Source organism: Gambusia affinis, linkage group LG06 (assembly GCF_019740435.1).
Source record: "Gambusia affinis linkage group LG06, SWU_Gaff_1.0, whole genome shotgun sequence".
In the NCBI taxonomy this organism is placed as follows: Eukaryota; Metazoa; Chordata; class Actinopteri; order Cyprinodontiformes; family Poeciliidae; genus Gambusia; species Gambusia affinis.
Window position 1 is genome coordinate 2,074,337 of NC_057873.1, and position 14,437 is coordinate 2,088,773.

At 44.7% G+C, this 14,437-nt stretch overlaps 2 protein-coding genes across 4 annotated transcripts; both read right to left on the bottom strand.

Moving 5' to 3' along the window:
• Positions 1 to 1,276: 1,276 nt before the first annotated feature.
• rnf168 (ring finger protein 168) lies at positions 1,277 to 7,992 on the bottom strand. 3 transcript variants are annotated; one of them, XM_044119955.1, is made up of 8 exons: positions 7,756 to 7,992; positions 5,765 to 5,935; positions 5,137 to 5,335; positions 4,157 to 4,227; positions 3,693 to 3,848; positions 3,540 to 3,616; positions 2,382 to 2,436; positions 1,277 to 2,315 (listed from the first exon to the last, which is right to left on the bottom strand). In XM_044119955.1, the coding sequence occupies exons 2-8, from the start codon at positions 5,897 to 5,899 to the stop codon at positions 1,725 to 1,727; spliced, it is 1,284 nt and encodes a 427-aa protein (XP_043975890.1). In that variant the 5' UTR covers positions 5,900 to 5,935; positions 7,756 to 7,992; the 3' UTR covers positions 1,277 to 1,724. The 3 variants fall into 3 exon arrangements, with proteins under 3 accessions (XP_043975890.1, XP_043975892.1, XP_043975889.1); XM_044119957.1 differs by having other exon boundaries at positions 4,166 to 4,227; positions 7,726 to 7,991; XM_044119954.1 differs by having other exon boundaries at positions 7,726 to 7,991.
• A 688-nt stretch (positions 7,993 to 8,680) lies between these two features.
• Positions 8,681 to 14,311, bottom strand: LOC122832833 (zinc finger protein 345-like). The gene is made up of 6 exons (XM_044119961.1): positions 13,835 to 14,311; positions 12,778 to 12,976; positions 11,685 to 11,986; positions 11,532 to 11,598; positions 10,440 to 11,205; positions 8,681 to 9,964 (listed from the first exon to the last, which is right to left on the bottom strand). Exons 1-6 carry the CDS (start codon positions 14,165 to 14,167, stop codon positions 9,181 to 9,183), a joined length of 2,451 nt encoding a protein of 816 aa, XP_043975896.1. The 5' UTR covers positions 14,168 to 14,311; the 3' UTR covers positions 8,681 to 9,180.
• Between the last annotated feature and the right edge of the window lie 126 nt (positions 14,312 to 14,437).

Sequence of the window (14,437 nt, forward strand, 5' to 3'; positions counted from 1 at the left end):
CCTCAAATATAACCATCATCATGAGACAGAAGTCATATATAATGTGTCTGTTGCTAAATATTTACTATTTATTCATGTTAAATACATTGTTAGCAGCTGTATTGTCCGCTGTTTGCCCAGATAATCCACTTCCTACAGCTAATGCAGAGAAGGAGCTTTCATTAGTCAAATGTTAAAGTTTATCAGTCACAGGTTTAAATGTGATTTTTAAAGAGCTTTTAATGACTTCTAACATTATAAAACATTATGAGTTTTGCTGTTTTATGGAGCGATTCTGATAGTCTAAAAATATAAAATAAAAAACTATCAAAAACAAACTAAATATCAAGTTACTCAGCTAAATACTTAAATTTCAATCTGCATGTTTAGCAGAATAAATATTTAGTTCCCCTATCTTTCAAATCGCGTCGTGTTATTTCATCTTAAAGGATGAGCCGTTTTAAAGACAGACGGTTACTGAAACAGTCAGCAGTTTACAATTTCTCAAGACCAGCTTTTATTTTGATAATCCACTTCCACTTCATATTAGATAAACATGTTAGCTCTGAGCTAGCTAAATATTTATCTAGATAATTCTGCCTAGCTAACTGAATATTTGGAAATAGTAAGCTTGCTAACTATTTATTTTGCAGTTAAATATCTAGCTTAGCAATTAAATATTCAGTTTGGAGTAAAATATTTAGCTTGAAGCTAAATTAGGCTACCAGCAAAAGGTTTATTTTTATTTTTATCTTGACTGGCTAAATAACTCAAATGACTGCTGTAAATATTTGACTAAATTCACAAACAGTTCCCATTTGGAACCGGCTTCCTGCAGCCTGATGCTTTTACAGGCAGACCAATTTATGTGATTTGAGTTTTTAAGTCTTTTATTTATAGTTCAGCTAATCTTGATGTTTGTACTGAACTTATTTGGATTAATTTGAATTTCCTATTGTTTTATTTATATTGGTTTTGTTTAAAGAGCTAATTAATCAGTTCCTTTAATTAAATATTTAATTATGTGTCTTGTCTCAGTGTCGCCTCCTACTGGTTCAAACATTTTCCATTGTGTCGGAGTCCAGATGACAGAACACAATCTGAACCTTCTGACTGATACCAAAGAGTCCTAGTCTGTAAAATAAAAAAGGATTTTATGAAGGGAAACCAGAAACCAGTTGGCTACACTGGAACCAGGTCCGTATGGGCCAGTACAGCAACTCAGATCTGATCTGGTTCCGACTGGTTCTGTTTGTTTGAATCATCAGGGGGACGAACTTAAAGAATCAAAGCAGGAGAAACTTAACAGAACTTTTATTTCTAATCAGACATTTTTGTATTTAAACTAAAATTTGAGAGAAAACAAACAAACAAAAAAACAAAACAGTTTTGATAAATGTCTGAATCCTGCAAGAACAGTTCACAGCGCCCCCTGCAGGATCCAACCATGATAGTGTTGATGCTCCAGCTGCTAAAGGGGGAGGAGCTTCAGTGCATCCTATGCTGACCAATCAGATCAATAACTGTTAAAGTTATTGTTCTGATTTGTTGCTGATTTTATCTGATTAAATGTTTAGCAGATTCGGCCTATCAGTCCTACTTCCGGTGATGTGACCACCAGGGGGGGCCGTTGAGTCAGAGTGTCACTTGATTGATCACATGATCCCAGAAACATCAGGAAACAAACCGTGAAGAGAAAGTGATCACTGATCAGCAGGAAGTGCGGGTTACAAAATAAAATGCCTTTATTTTGCGTTTCTTGTGGCAGCCGAGGCCGAGGAGCAGGAGTGAGGACGAGTGAACATCTCGGTCAGAGTGGCCTGTTTGCTTCCTCTGCTGACCACCGAGGCAGAGGAGACCGAGCGCAGGTACGGGAAGCTGACGGAACTGCTGACGGAGCTGCTGACGGAGCTGCTGACGGACTTACTGACGGAGCTGCTGACGGACTTACTGATGGACCTGCTGCGCATTCGCCGTATTCTTCCTCCTGCAGGTATGCGTGATGGCCCCGCCTCCTCCATGTCACCTCTCTTGGCGCGCAGCAGGTAGGCCTCGGAGGAGCCCTTGCTCCGGTCCGTGGCTCTCCGTCGCTCCTCCCGGTCCAGGTCCCTCTGGAGCAGCAGAGCCAGGTGGAGGTCGTCTTCCTCCTGCTGCTGCCTCTCCTGAAGCTCCGCCTCCCAGTCCGCCTCCTCTCCAGGCGGGGAGCACACCTGGACTCGCTTGGAGGTCACCTTCTCCTCCTCCATTGGGTCCAGCTCCGAGCTCTTCCTCTTTGATGATACCGGTGGGGGGGGCTGCTCTGGGTGAAGCTCCGCCTCCATCAGGAGGATGTTCTCCTGAAACAGGAAGTGATGTAATCACTGTGCATCGGCTACAAAGAGGTTCAGAACGCTCAAACTGACCTTATTGGTTATGAAGCCGGGGGCGGAGCCTGGAGGAGGGCAGGGACACAGGAACCTGAAACGAACCGGATAAACGTGTCACTTCCTGTCAAACAGACCATGTGACCAGGAACCCGAGGAGCAGCTGAATGAAACCAGGTTCAGCTGATCCAACAGAACCAGGTTCCACTAAACCTGACTGGGAATGAGTCCGACCCTTCAGAACCAAACAGACCCGGTTCCAGCTGCCGTAACACATGAACTTCATGGCTGTTTGGACCTGAAGGTCAAAGGTTTCAGCTCATTTCTGTAACTTGGTGTGTTCACTGACACAGAAGAGTGGACTTTCGAGTTCCTTAAAGTCCAGGCACTAATCGGGTCCGGTCCAGCTGGTTCTGGACCCAGAAAACAGAGGAATTCCTCAACTGGAGTTTCTGCAGGTTTCACCAACTCAAATTTAAAACGTTTTCAGATAAATATGGATGAAATTTCAGAACCATAAAAAAAAAAATTGGTCCAGTCAACTGGCCACAAATTTGCTCTTGACCATGACGGAGGCAAAAACTAGCTAGCTAACAAAGGAATGTTAGCAGTGAGTTAGCGTTAGCCTCAACCGCCTTGTGTCACAGAATGATAAGTCAAACTCAAACTTTGCTTGATGGAAAAAAATGTTCTATAGAACGAGGGGAGCACAACGATCAGCCGATACGTCCATGGAAGCCAAACGTTTTCCTGATCTTATTTTCCTCAGTAAAGGTCTAAAAATCATCCCGTCCTCTGCAGTGGGAGGTCTGACTGACAGACCAGCCCACCACGCCTCTCTGCATGTTTAGTTAACGAATTCGTCCCACTGTTGCCAAATCAGCAACTTTATTGTATTTCACAAATTTTCAGATAAAAAACATCGAAATCAACAAATTGGGCTTTTTAAAAGATCGGTAATCGGCCAGAAAACTACAATCGGTGCATCCCAACATAGAAAATACTAAATTAAAAAGTTTTGACTCAACAAAAATATTAAAGGCCAAGATGTTTTTTAAAATTAAATTTAGGCCTTAATTTTAGATGCATATGTTTAAAACGTTTTAAGGATGCGATGACACCCAAGTGTGGCGCAGACTGACTCCATCTCCATGGTAACAGAAGCTAATTAGGTGGAGTTGAATCAGGGCGACTCACCTGTCCATGTGTCCCGTAACGACTTCCTTCTTCTTGACCGGAGCGACGTCGGGAACACGAAGGTTCTCCTGGGAGTTCTGTGGGAGGAAAGCAGCTTAGCGTAACCCACAGCACACCGTGACCTCTCCATGACCTCTCGGCGACCTCACACACCAGCTGGTTGCTCAGCAGCTTGGCCAGACGCTCATCTTCCTCCTTCCTCCTCATCTCCTCCTGCAGCTGCTGCTGCTCCTCAGCCAGCAGCTTCTGGATCAGCTCCTCGCTTGCTTTGCTCTCCTCCTCGTCCTGAGCCCTCCGCTCCTCCATCAGCTGCAAACACACACTGTCATGTGACCTCACCATGTGACTTCATGTGACCTCACGTGACCTCACCATGTGACCTCACCACCACCATTACCATCAAGATCAAGCTTTATTTAAAGAAGCAACATTTACAGACAGAAGTAAAGCTTCAGAGATCTTTAGCTGACCCACACCTGGATGACATCACAGTGATGTCACACCGTCACCATGCCACCAGTTAGTGTCATGTGTTGCTTTTTAGAGTTATTTTAATTTAAAATAAACAAAATTGGCAAATCAAAATAAGAACAAGACCCCGCCCACCCTGACCCCACCTTAGTCACCTGATCCTCGTACTCCTGCCGCAGCTCTCCAGGATGGCAGACCCTGGGAAACTCTCTGGGAACTGCACACGCACACACACACACACACACACACACGCACACGATCCTGTTAGTGAAGCAGAGCTCATGTGACAGCTGCTGTTCCTCAGGTCAGAGATTTAAAAACCAAAACATGATTCTGGAGGTTTTACAGAGACACAGTTGGAGGATCAGTTGGTCTGACCGTGTGTGTGTGTGTGTGTGTGTGTGTTTTAATTTGATTCAGTCTAAGGGCCATTTATCACAATGTAGCCAAATACTACATTGTGCTTAAAGCTGCAACTAACAATTATTTTAGTAATAAATTATTCTGAGGATTAAATTTCTGCAGATTTTTCAGTGGCACCTTTTTCTACATTAGAAATTCATTAAAAGATGTAAACAATTAGATTTATTTATTGTTTTTAAAACCAACATTTGATTGCTTAACATATTAAGTATCAGCAGCTAAATGTGAAAAGCTCAACGTTTCTGTTGATCAATACAGAGTAAGGCTGATCTGCTGACTAATTGATTAACTGATTAGTAATTGGAGAGCAGAAGCTGAACCAGGTGAAGTTACTAGTCCAAGTGAGGAATTCTGGGTAGAACAGATTTAGAGATAAAAGGTTTTTGTTTTTTTATCCGAGGCTCAAGTTTTGTGAAGTTTGGGCCTCGTTACGGCTCTATGTCTTGTTCCTTCAGCAAATGGACATTTTGAATCTGTATATTCTGGTTAATGATTAATTACTAAATTAGTTGACAATTATTTCAATAATCAATTAACTGTTTCTGTCTTAGTTTTGGATCGGGAGCAGTTCTGTTTCTGGGTTATGGGTCGGGTTTGGGACTAAGATAAGAACTGAGTTTAGGATCAGGAAGTCAATGCAGAGTCCCTGTGAAGACAGAAACGCGCCGTGTCAGGCGTACCTGCGCGCCCACCTGCGGCGTACCTGTGCGGTCGTCCTCCTCAGCGTCCTGGCCGTTCAGGCGGCGCTGACACTGCAGGGGGAAGAGGGTCTGGATCCGGTTCCACAGGTCCAGGTTCACCAGCGTGTTCCTCTTGTTGTTGCGGCGGGCCCAGTTGGAGACCCGCTTCCTGCACATGGGGCAGCACAGTGTTGCCTTGTCCACCGACTCCAGGAAGCAGCCCTGAAACACACACACACACACACACACACAAAATGGGATGAGTGGTGGAGGCAGAGCGCCACCTGCTGGACAGCTTCTGTTCTGCTCTAGGTTATAGAAGCAGCAGCATCTGATGACCGTTTCTACGGAAACGGGCCGATAAGTCAGGCCTTTCCAGACCCCAGCATCACTAGTCGTTTCGGTTACCATGGTGACTCCAGCTCAAGCATCGCCTCTCAGTTACCATGGTAACTACAGCTTTAAACCCTCTCTCTGATGACAGTGACTTTACAGCAGCAGGTCTGACAGTTTCAGGTGCAGAATTCAAAAAGGTCAAAGTATTGGGTCAAGATTATGGACAGTCCCTGCAGCCGGAGTGTGTGTGTGTGTGTGTGTGGTACCTTGCAGAAGGAGTGTGTGTGTGTGTGTGTGTGTGTGTGTGTGTGGTACCTTGCAGAAGGAGTGTGTGCAGGGCAGGGTGACAGGCTCTATGAAGATGTCCAGACAGACCGGACACAGACAGTCTTCCCAGGTCAGAGCCAGCTCCTGCCTGCCTCCTGCCTCCACCTCAGACACCGGAGACATCTTCGTCCTCCTCGTCAGTCGAGGAACAAGTGAACACTGTTGAAGCACAAACCATCATCATCATCAGCTGTAAGAGTGTGTTTCCTGAGCACACAGGGCGCCCTCTGCTGGTCTTTACATCATATTAAGGCCCAATATTCCATCAGCAGTTGAACTAAAATAGGAGAATTATAGTTAATTTATAGAAATATTAGTAAACCTGCTGTGAATAAAGAGGAAACCTGAAGTCTGAGCAGAAAGAGGACAGAAGGATCTGGGACAGGCTGAGATGGAGAAAAGGAAAGAAGAGAGAAAAGGAAGAGGAGGAGCAGGAGGAAGATAAAGCTAAAAGTCAAAACACTGACTGTTGTTACAGATGGAAGAAATTAAAATGATGGTTCAGCTCCTGGTCATTTGGAAGTAAGCGGATGATTTTTATGTGACATTTTTGAAAATGGAGATTTCATTCCTGGCCCGGGGAATGTTGCATGTTCTCCCTGTGCATGGCGGGTTTTCCAAAAACATGACTGTCAGGTTAATTGGTCTCTCTAAATTCTCCATAGGTGTGAGTGTGTGTGTGTGAATGGTTGTTTGTCCTGTATGTCTCTGTGTTGCCCTGCGACAGACTGGCGACCTGTCCAGGGTGACCCCGTGACCCCGCCTCTCTCCTGGAACGTAGCTGGAGAGAAACCAGCAACCCTCCTGACCCCATTAGGGATAAGGGTGTTAGAAAATGGATGGATTTCAGTTTTGCACATAATTTGTGTTTTAACATGAAACTAAATATGTCCTGTTAAACCACATCATTTTGTTTTATTTGTGTATTTATACTTAACTGATTTCAGATTTTTTTTTTTGGTAGCCATAATTTGTTTACATATATTTATTTTATATTTCCTTTTGGCTGTATTGTCCACCTCTAGTACCACATGCAACATGTCTAAGAGTTTTCCTGTGTTTGCTGTGACTGATGCCGTCTGAACTATTATGTCTTGTAGTTAGAAAATACGGATTAAAATATTTCACTCACAAAGAAGTAGTGTGACCGCCATCTTGTTCAAGCAATTTTGAGTTTCCTGCCAGGGCAGCTTGTTTTTATTCAATTCAAAAATATTTCATTGATCCCAATGGGAAATTAAATCCTAAAATTAGTACTCACGTAATTTAAGGCTGCGCGTATTGACCAAGTTATCAATACTATCAATACCAAGCGGAGTATTGGTACCAGATCAATATTTTTTACTTTCTCTTCCATATATCAGCAAATTACTACATTTTCCTTTCAGTTCCGCCAACACATATGCAGGAATTAATACCAAGAGCTTTCATTTTTAATTTGAGAGCAGGATTTCATAAATTTGTAATGTTTTAACTCAAAATATCTGTTTTCTTTCAAATATAATCTGTTTACTTCCCAGTTTTGTCATTATGCTGAAGAAAATCCCCACTGAAACTTAAATATACTTATATAAAATGTATACCGCTAATATTAAATATGAATATGGCTTACAAGAGGGGAAAACAGACTGATGCACGTTTGTAATGCCACGTTGTTTTCTATTGTATATAGCTAATAAAATCTCTTGTTTTCCTAAAAACTGGAGTCGAATTAAGAATTCAATTAATTACAACGCTTTTCTTCAAGTTTCGTTGAGCTAAAACATCCGTTAAACCGCCCTGTGTTCCCCAGACTAACGGCTCTCTGACACCGACAGGTTCTCCAGCTGAAAATGGGGGCCAAACATCTCGTCCTGCGGTCAGAAAGCATCCCAACAGAACCCCTCTGACTGGTTCCGAACCACCGTCCCCCCGCCGCCCAGAGTTTACCAGAGCCAGCACCGCCTCACCTGCTTCAGCTCCAACTGAAGCTAACTTACGTTAGCCGGTCCAAAGTTTACTTGCCAACGGTTACCGGATACGAGCCGCTCCAGCTTCGCAGCCCGCAAGGCGTCATGTTGTTTTAGTAAATTAGGTACCAGGAGTCAAACGTCGGTGGCTTTTGGCCGTTTTTGATATTCTTTGGGCGTTAGCTTGTGGACTGAACCCGCCTGAACTGACTGTTGTTGGGACTGTGCGCATGCGTCCTCAGGTCACGCTCTTGTTCTTTCTTATAGTGGGGGGATCTCTAGCATTTTAAAAGCGCACACCGCCACCTACTGTTCAAGAGTGTGTAACATCCCGAACTTTCCGCAACTTTAAGTGGTTGTTGTTTTAGATTTGTGCTATAAAAATAAATTAATGCTTAAACACAAATGGAAGAGAAGTGGAAGAAATGGACAACATTCAAGACAAAACATAGCGACAAAAATAAAGAACTAGACAAACTAGACGGGACAAATAGAGGAACAGCTCCCAAGCTAAAGTTTTATGTTATGTTGATTGTAAAGTGTTCATGTACATTGTATATGTAAACAAAAATGAAAAATACTAATAAAAAGTTCAATGATAAGAAAATAATTTAATGCTTTCCAATTTTAGTCATTTTCTCTCTTTTTCCTTTAGTTCCACAAATTTTTTCAAAACTACATAACAGTTATGCATATAAGGACAATATTAGCATAATAAAATAATAAAAATATTTTCTTTTATGAAGTAATCTATTTGTCTTCTGTTTGCAAATTCTTTTTTTCATTGAAGAAAATCATTCATTATTTTATTATACAAGTTTTTGTAATACAACCAAAAATGAAACACATGTCAAAACTGTTTAGTTTTATATGTGTTTCATTGATAAGGCAGGATGGTGAAGGTCGCTGACTCCTGCTTTAATTCATGATTACTATTATAAGAACTCTCTGTCTCTATGAGACTTTTATTGCATTTTATTTATAATTTTATTCCAGAAACCCATGAAATCTTTTACATTACAGACTGCACAGACACTAAGCAGATTCCTCCAAGTGCAAATAACAACTTTATTTTTTTCTACAAATTGAAAGCTGAGCTCAGGATTTTCTCAGAACAAATTTAAATTTAAAAAGGTTTAAACTTGGTTAGTTTCTCTCTGCAGTCTGACAGGAAAATGGACCATCAGATCACCCGACGCTGCAAGTTTGGAACAAAATGGATCAGTGGATCTAATCAGTGTTTGGATGCATTTGGGTTTTCCATATTACTGAATCCCTGAGTTTAAAAAGAAACGTTTGTCTGGATGTCTGCAGAATGAATGTAAGGAACACCAGAATGTCCATTTGTGTGCAGAAGAACACAGCTGACCACATCTAGTTGACTTCAACTGTTGGTCTCCATGTTGTAAAGTCATGGTTTCTTTTCCGTCATTAGTCCGGTTGAGTCTGAAGCGTCTAGCTGTTGAAGTTGGGCGTCCAGCCGAAGACGTCCCGTTGTCTCCTGCCTTTGCTGTCAGACTCCAGCGTTTCCTGCGACTCGTCTCCGCAACGATGCTTCTTCAGCTGCCGGGAGTCGGAGAAGCCCAGGTGGCAGCGGTCGCAGGAGTACAGCTTGATGCCCGTGTGGATCTGCATGTGGGACTTGAGCTGGTTGGATTGCCGGAACCGCCGGCTGCACACGCTGCACTGGTACGGTTTCTCTCCGGTGTGCACCAGCAGGTGGCGGTGGTAGTTCTGAGGCGTCCTGAACTCTTTGCCGCAATGCTCACAGCGGTGCGGCTTCACCCCAGTGTGCAGCAGCTCATGCTGCCTCAGCTGCGATGCCTGCAGGAAGCCTTTGCTGCAGAAGGAGCAGACGTGCGGCCGGTCGCCGGTGTGCTGCCGCTGGTGGTAGTGCAGCATGTGCCGCAGGTGGAAGGTCTTCCCGCAGGTGTTGCAGGCGAACTCCTTGGTCTGCTGGTGGCTCTTCTCGTGCATCCGGAGCGTGCTGCTGCTGCTGAAGCTCTTCAGGCACATTTTGCAGCTGAACGGTTTGACTCCGGTGGACCTGCGGCGCGCGGCGCCAGGCAGCCGGCCCTCCAGGTCGCCATGAACCAGCTGCTGGTGTTTCTGCAGCTGACAGTTGTAGAAAAAGGTTTTTCCACAGCAGTCACACATGAAGGGCTTCTCCACACCATGAACCAGCATGTGTGTTTTCAGAGCCCAGGTTCCTGAGAAACCTTCGCCACACTGATGACACCTAGTGGAGAACAGAGGGAAGCACAGCAGGATGAATTTGTATGTTCCATGATGGCTTTAGATATTGTGTTTATGTCTACACCTTGTTCTGTACAGTATGTTTCATTTTGTTCCTGAACTTTTCTGGTTTGACATAAAGTGACTGGTGAAAAAAAAGAGAGAACACGAGTAGAGGAAATGGAACTGCTATGTAAACAGTCTTCAACCCCTTAAAAAAATAATGTCTATGTGATCAATAACCAAAACTTCAACACAAATATTAAACTTTATTCAACTAAAAGCTTAAAAAATAGCCAATTAGCACCTTAGGATTTAACTGGAAAAATGTATTTAGGGGAAACTATGTGTGCTAAAAGTTCTTAAAGTTAGCAAAAATACTACACTAAAGTTAGCTCAAATCGTTCCCACCGTTGTCTGCGACAGTCTCGGTGTGCCCGGGGTCTGAATCTACATGGAAGTGTTTCAGGTCTGCCTACCGGTGGGGTTTCTCTCCGTTGTGGAGATGCAGGTGTCGCTGCAGGTTGTACTTGAGGCCGAAGCTCAGCCCACAGGTATGGCAGGTGAAGGGTTTCTCTCCGGAGTGAACCACTCGGTGCTGCATCAGCCCCATCCTGCATTTAAAAGCCTTGTCGCACTCGCTGCACTTGTATGGCCGCTCGTCAGAGTGCGACCTCTTGTGGACGCGCAGGTTGCCGCTGGTGGAGAACCTTTTGCCGCAGGTCTGGCAGGGGTACGGCCGCGCCCCTGTGTGGACCCTCTGGTGCTCCTGCAGGCTCTTCTTCCTGGTGAAGCTCTTCCCACAGACGTCGCACATGAACGGTTTCACCTTAGCGTGTGACACCTCGTGGGACCGCAGCGCTGCAGCAGAGGTGAAGGTGCGGTCGCAGGCATGGCACTCCAGCGGCGTCTTCTCCAGCCGATGCGACGCTTGGTGGACCCGCAGCTGTCGCAGGAGACGGAACTTCTTGCTGCACTGGTCGCATTGCAGCAGCTTGTCCGGGTCACGCTCCTGCGCCTCCCGCAGCTGGTGGCTCTGCTGGTGTTTGAGCAGCATGTGCGCCTTGTAGAAGCCTTTGTCGCAGGCGTCGCAGGGGAAGGGCTTGCGGTGGCTGGCCATGTGTTTGGTCAGCTGGTGGTTCTGGTGGAAGCCTTTGTTGCAGAGTTCGCAGAAGAAGCGCTTCTCCTTGTAGAGCTCCCGCCGCCGCCAGCGCTCCTGCTCCTTCTGCTGCTCCGCGCTCGCAGCTGCACACACACACACACGCACGCACGCACACACACACACACACACACACACAGGTTCTGGGACCGGTTCTGAGAGAGGTACCAGCACCTGGACCAAACCGCAGCAGAATACTGACAGAGCCGGGCCAAGGTCAGCGTGTTCAATCACAAAAAATACGTTAAATTTATTGCAATGCCTTAGGAAAAGGACATTGCATCGGTTAACTGCCCGGCAGGACACCCAGTTCTGTCCAGTTTAAGACCCGGTTCCATCTATTCCAACCCAGTTCTGTCCATTCTGACTGCAGCGGTTTGAATGTTTTGTTCAACATAAATCAGAACTTTACCTGTTGGACTCTGGAGGCCCGTCGGACCCTCAGAACCAGGGTCTGGTACTTCTGTAGTTTCTGATCCCTGAAGACACCACCAAAGAGTTCAACACCCTGACCAGCTGTGATAGAACTGAATGTTCTGATTCTCCAGGGCGCTCCTGAACTCACCAGGGTTCCCTCTTCCTCAGGTTGGACCCGGTCGCCTCCTGGAAGTCCATTGGCCAGTCCGTCTTTGGTCTCAGGTTCTGTGGAGATCTGGGTCGTCTCTAAAACCACCTCAGCCTCAACCTGCGGGGAGCCTGGAGCAACCAGATCCGTCTTTTCCTGCAGCACTGGAACGCAGCAGCTGTTCTTTCGCTCAATTGGCTGCTGGACAGAAAGATGGGTGAAGATCGCCGGAACCGGGTCGCTGCAGGTGGGCCGAACCGAGACCACCTGGAGTTCAGCCAACCGGACTGACGGGTCCAAAACTACAGACACACAGAGAGACAGCGAAGGCATCACAAAACTACAACATTAAAAATAAACGACTTCCTGTTCAGAAGGTTCTCGCTCACAGAGCAGAGTTACAGTTCCCTCCTTAAAGCTGCAGTACGCCATTTTTATAAAAAAAAACAAAAAAAGACTTTTTAAATATATTTGTTAAAACTGTCACCATGATGTGACGGATATGAGACAGATAATCTGTGAAAAAATCAAGCTGAAGAAATGCATGGTTCCCAACCAAAACCAACCAATCAGAGTCAGGAGGCGGGTCTTACCGCTGTCAATCAACATCATGAACAAGCTGCTAAATGTGCTAATGGTGGAGAAACAAGTGACTACTGCCAGTCATGCTAGTGTACTTTAGCAGAGAGCAGGGGGAGCTGTGCCTACATGGGCATGATTGACAGCGCTAAGACCCGCCTCCTGGCTTTGACTGGTTGTGTCTAGCTAGCACTCAAAGAAGGCAGAGGAGTTCACTTTTCTTCAAAGATTATTTGTTTCATACTATTTAGTCACAGCTTCAACAAATATCTAGAAAAACATTTGCTATAAAAGTTACATCACAGCCAGGGGAAGGTCTAACTCTGTCAACCTCATGTTAGCTGCTAAACGTGCTAATGGTGAAGAAACAACTTACTCACTGAAAGAAGGCAGCAGAGCTCGATTTTTCACAGACTGTCTGTTTCATACCAAACTGTCACGATGCAGTGACGGCTTCAACAAATACATAGAAAATATTTTTTATAAAATTCATACTGCAGCTTTAAATCCTCACCTGACGACCGAACTTTGGGAGCCTTGTGGTTCTTCACTGCAGTGGCAGGTTTGGGTTTCTGTGGTTCTTCTCCCTCCAGTCGCCTCACTTTGTCCTTCAGAGCTTCGTTCTCCATCAGAACGGTCAGGTAGAGTTCTCTAAAGATGCTGCGGATCTTACGAACCGCCTCTCTGGACATCAGAACCAGAACACTGCTCAGCTGCAGGGCGAAGGAGAGTCAGAGGTTAAACCTGGGCAGAGAGCAGAGAAACCAGAACCAGAACCTTCTGGCCTGATCAGGAACTAAATTCCACCAGAACTTTTGATCATTTTATTGGATTTATAACAAATAATAATAATAATAATAATAATAATAATAATAATAATAATAATAATAATAATAATAATAATAATAATAATAATAATCCAGATGGGTGTGTTTCTGTGTCTACATGGCTGATTCTACAGGAAGGAACAGATCCTTTGGGCCCAATAAAGTTCTGTAACCATCAAAGCTGCAGTATGTAACTGTCAATAATGCTAGTTAGCATGGCCACCAATAACATATAGAAAGTTTTCCTTTAAGCTGTTTCTTCAACATTAGCACATTTAAAAGTTTATTCACACAGTTGATTGACAGCGCTAAGACCCGCCTCTTGGCTTTCAAGGAGGAGATCCGCCGATTTACTGATTGTCTCATAACAAACGATCATAACATGGTAACAGCTTTAATAAAGCTGTTACCATGTATGTAAAAAAACAACAAAAAAAACATTTTTATAGAAGTTACATACTGAAGCTTTAAATGAAAGTTATTCTGACCAATGAAAAGGCAGAATTTCGTCCATTAAAGATTATCTATTGGACGCCTCTTTGTCACGTGTAAATTAGTTCTTGGAAAGAACCAGTTCTGGTGATTTTGGATCAGATCAGTTTGACATTTTTATTGTAACCTGGGGAACAGAAACGAGCCCAGAATCTGAACTTTAAACGCAACAGATGATTCAAACCTGCAGAACGTTCTTTTCAGGAAACACTCTGCCGACAGAACCGAACCCAAAACACGTCCAGCTCTCACCTGATTCCGCTTCTCCAGCAGAACCTCCTCCGGTTCTGGGTCCCGTCCCAGTAGAACCTCCTCAGCAGTAAGTTCCCGGTCCAGTAGAATCTCCTCAGCTACTGGTTCCTGACCCACCACCTCCGTTACTGGTTCCTCCTCCAGTAGAACATCCTCAGTTACTCGTTTCGAATCCAGTACTGGTTTCGTTACTGGTTTCTGATCCAGTAGAACCTCCTCAGTTACTGGTTCCCGTTGTCCCAGTAGAACTTCCACAGCAGCCTCCAGCAGTAGCTGGAGAACCAGTTCGGTCTGACGGCCAAAGGTTTCCTCTACGGTTCTGAGATGCTTCATGGCGAACCGGAACCAGAACTTAAATTCTGTTCAGGGAACAAACTGCGCTAAAAAGGCTGTTCTGAACCAACCTAAGAGAAATATCTGCTTCCCATCAGTCCAACATGGCGACTCATCCTTTGTTGACATCGCGGGGCTTCTTCTTCTTCTTCTTCGTTTCATTCCGGTTGCCTGCAGGTTGGTGGAGGCGCGTTTCTGCCCTCTGGCGGCTGAGACCTGCTACTTCAGAAACAGGCCCAGAACGTAAACCAGGAGTCATGTTCAGCTCAG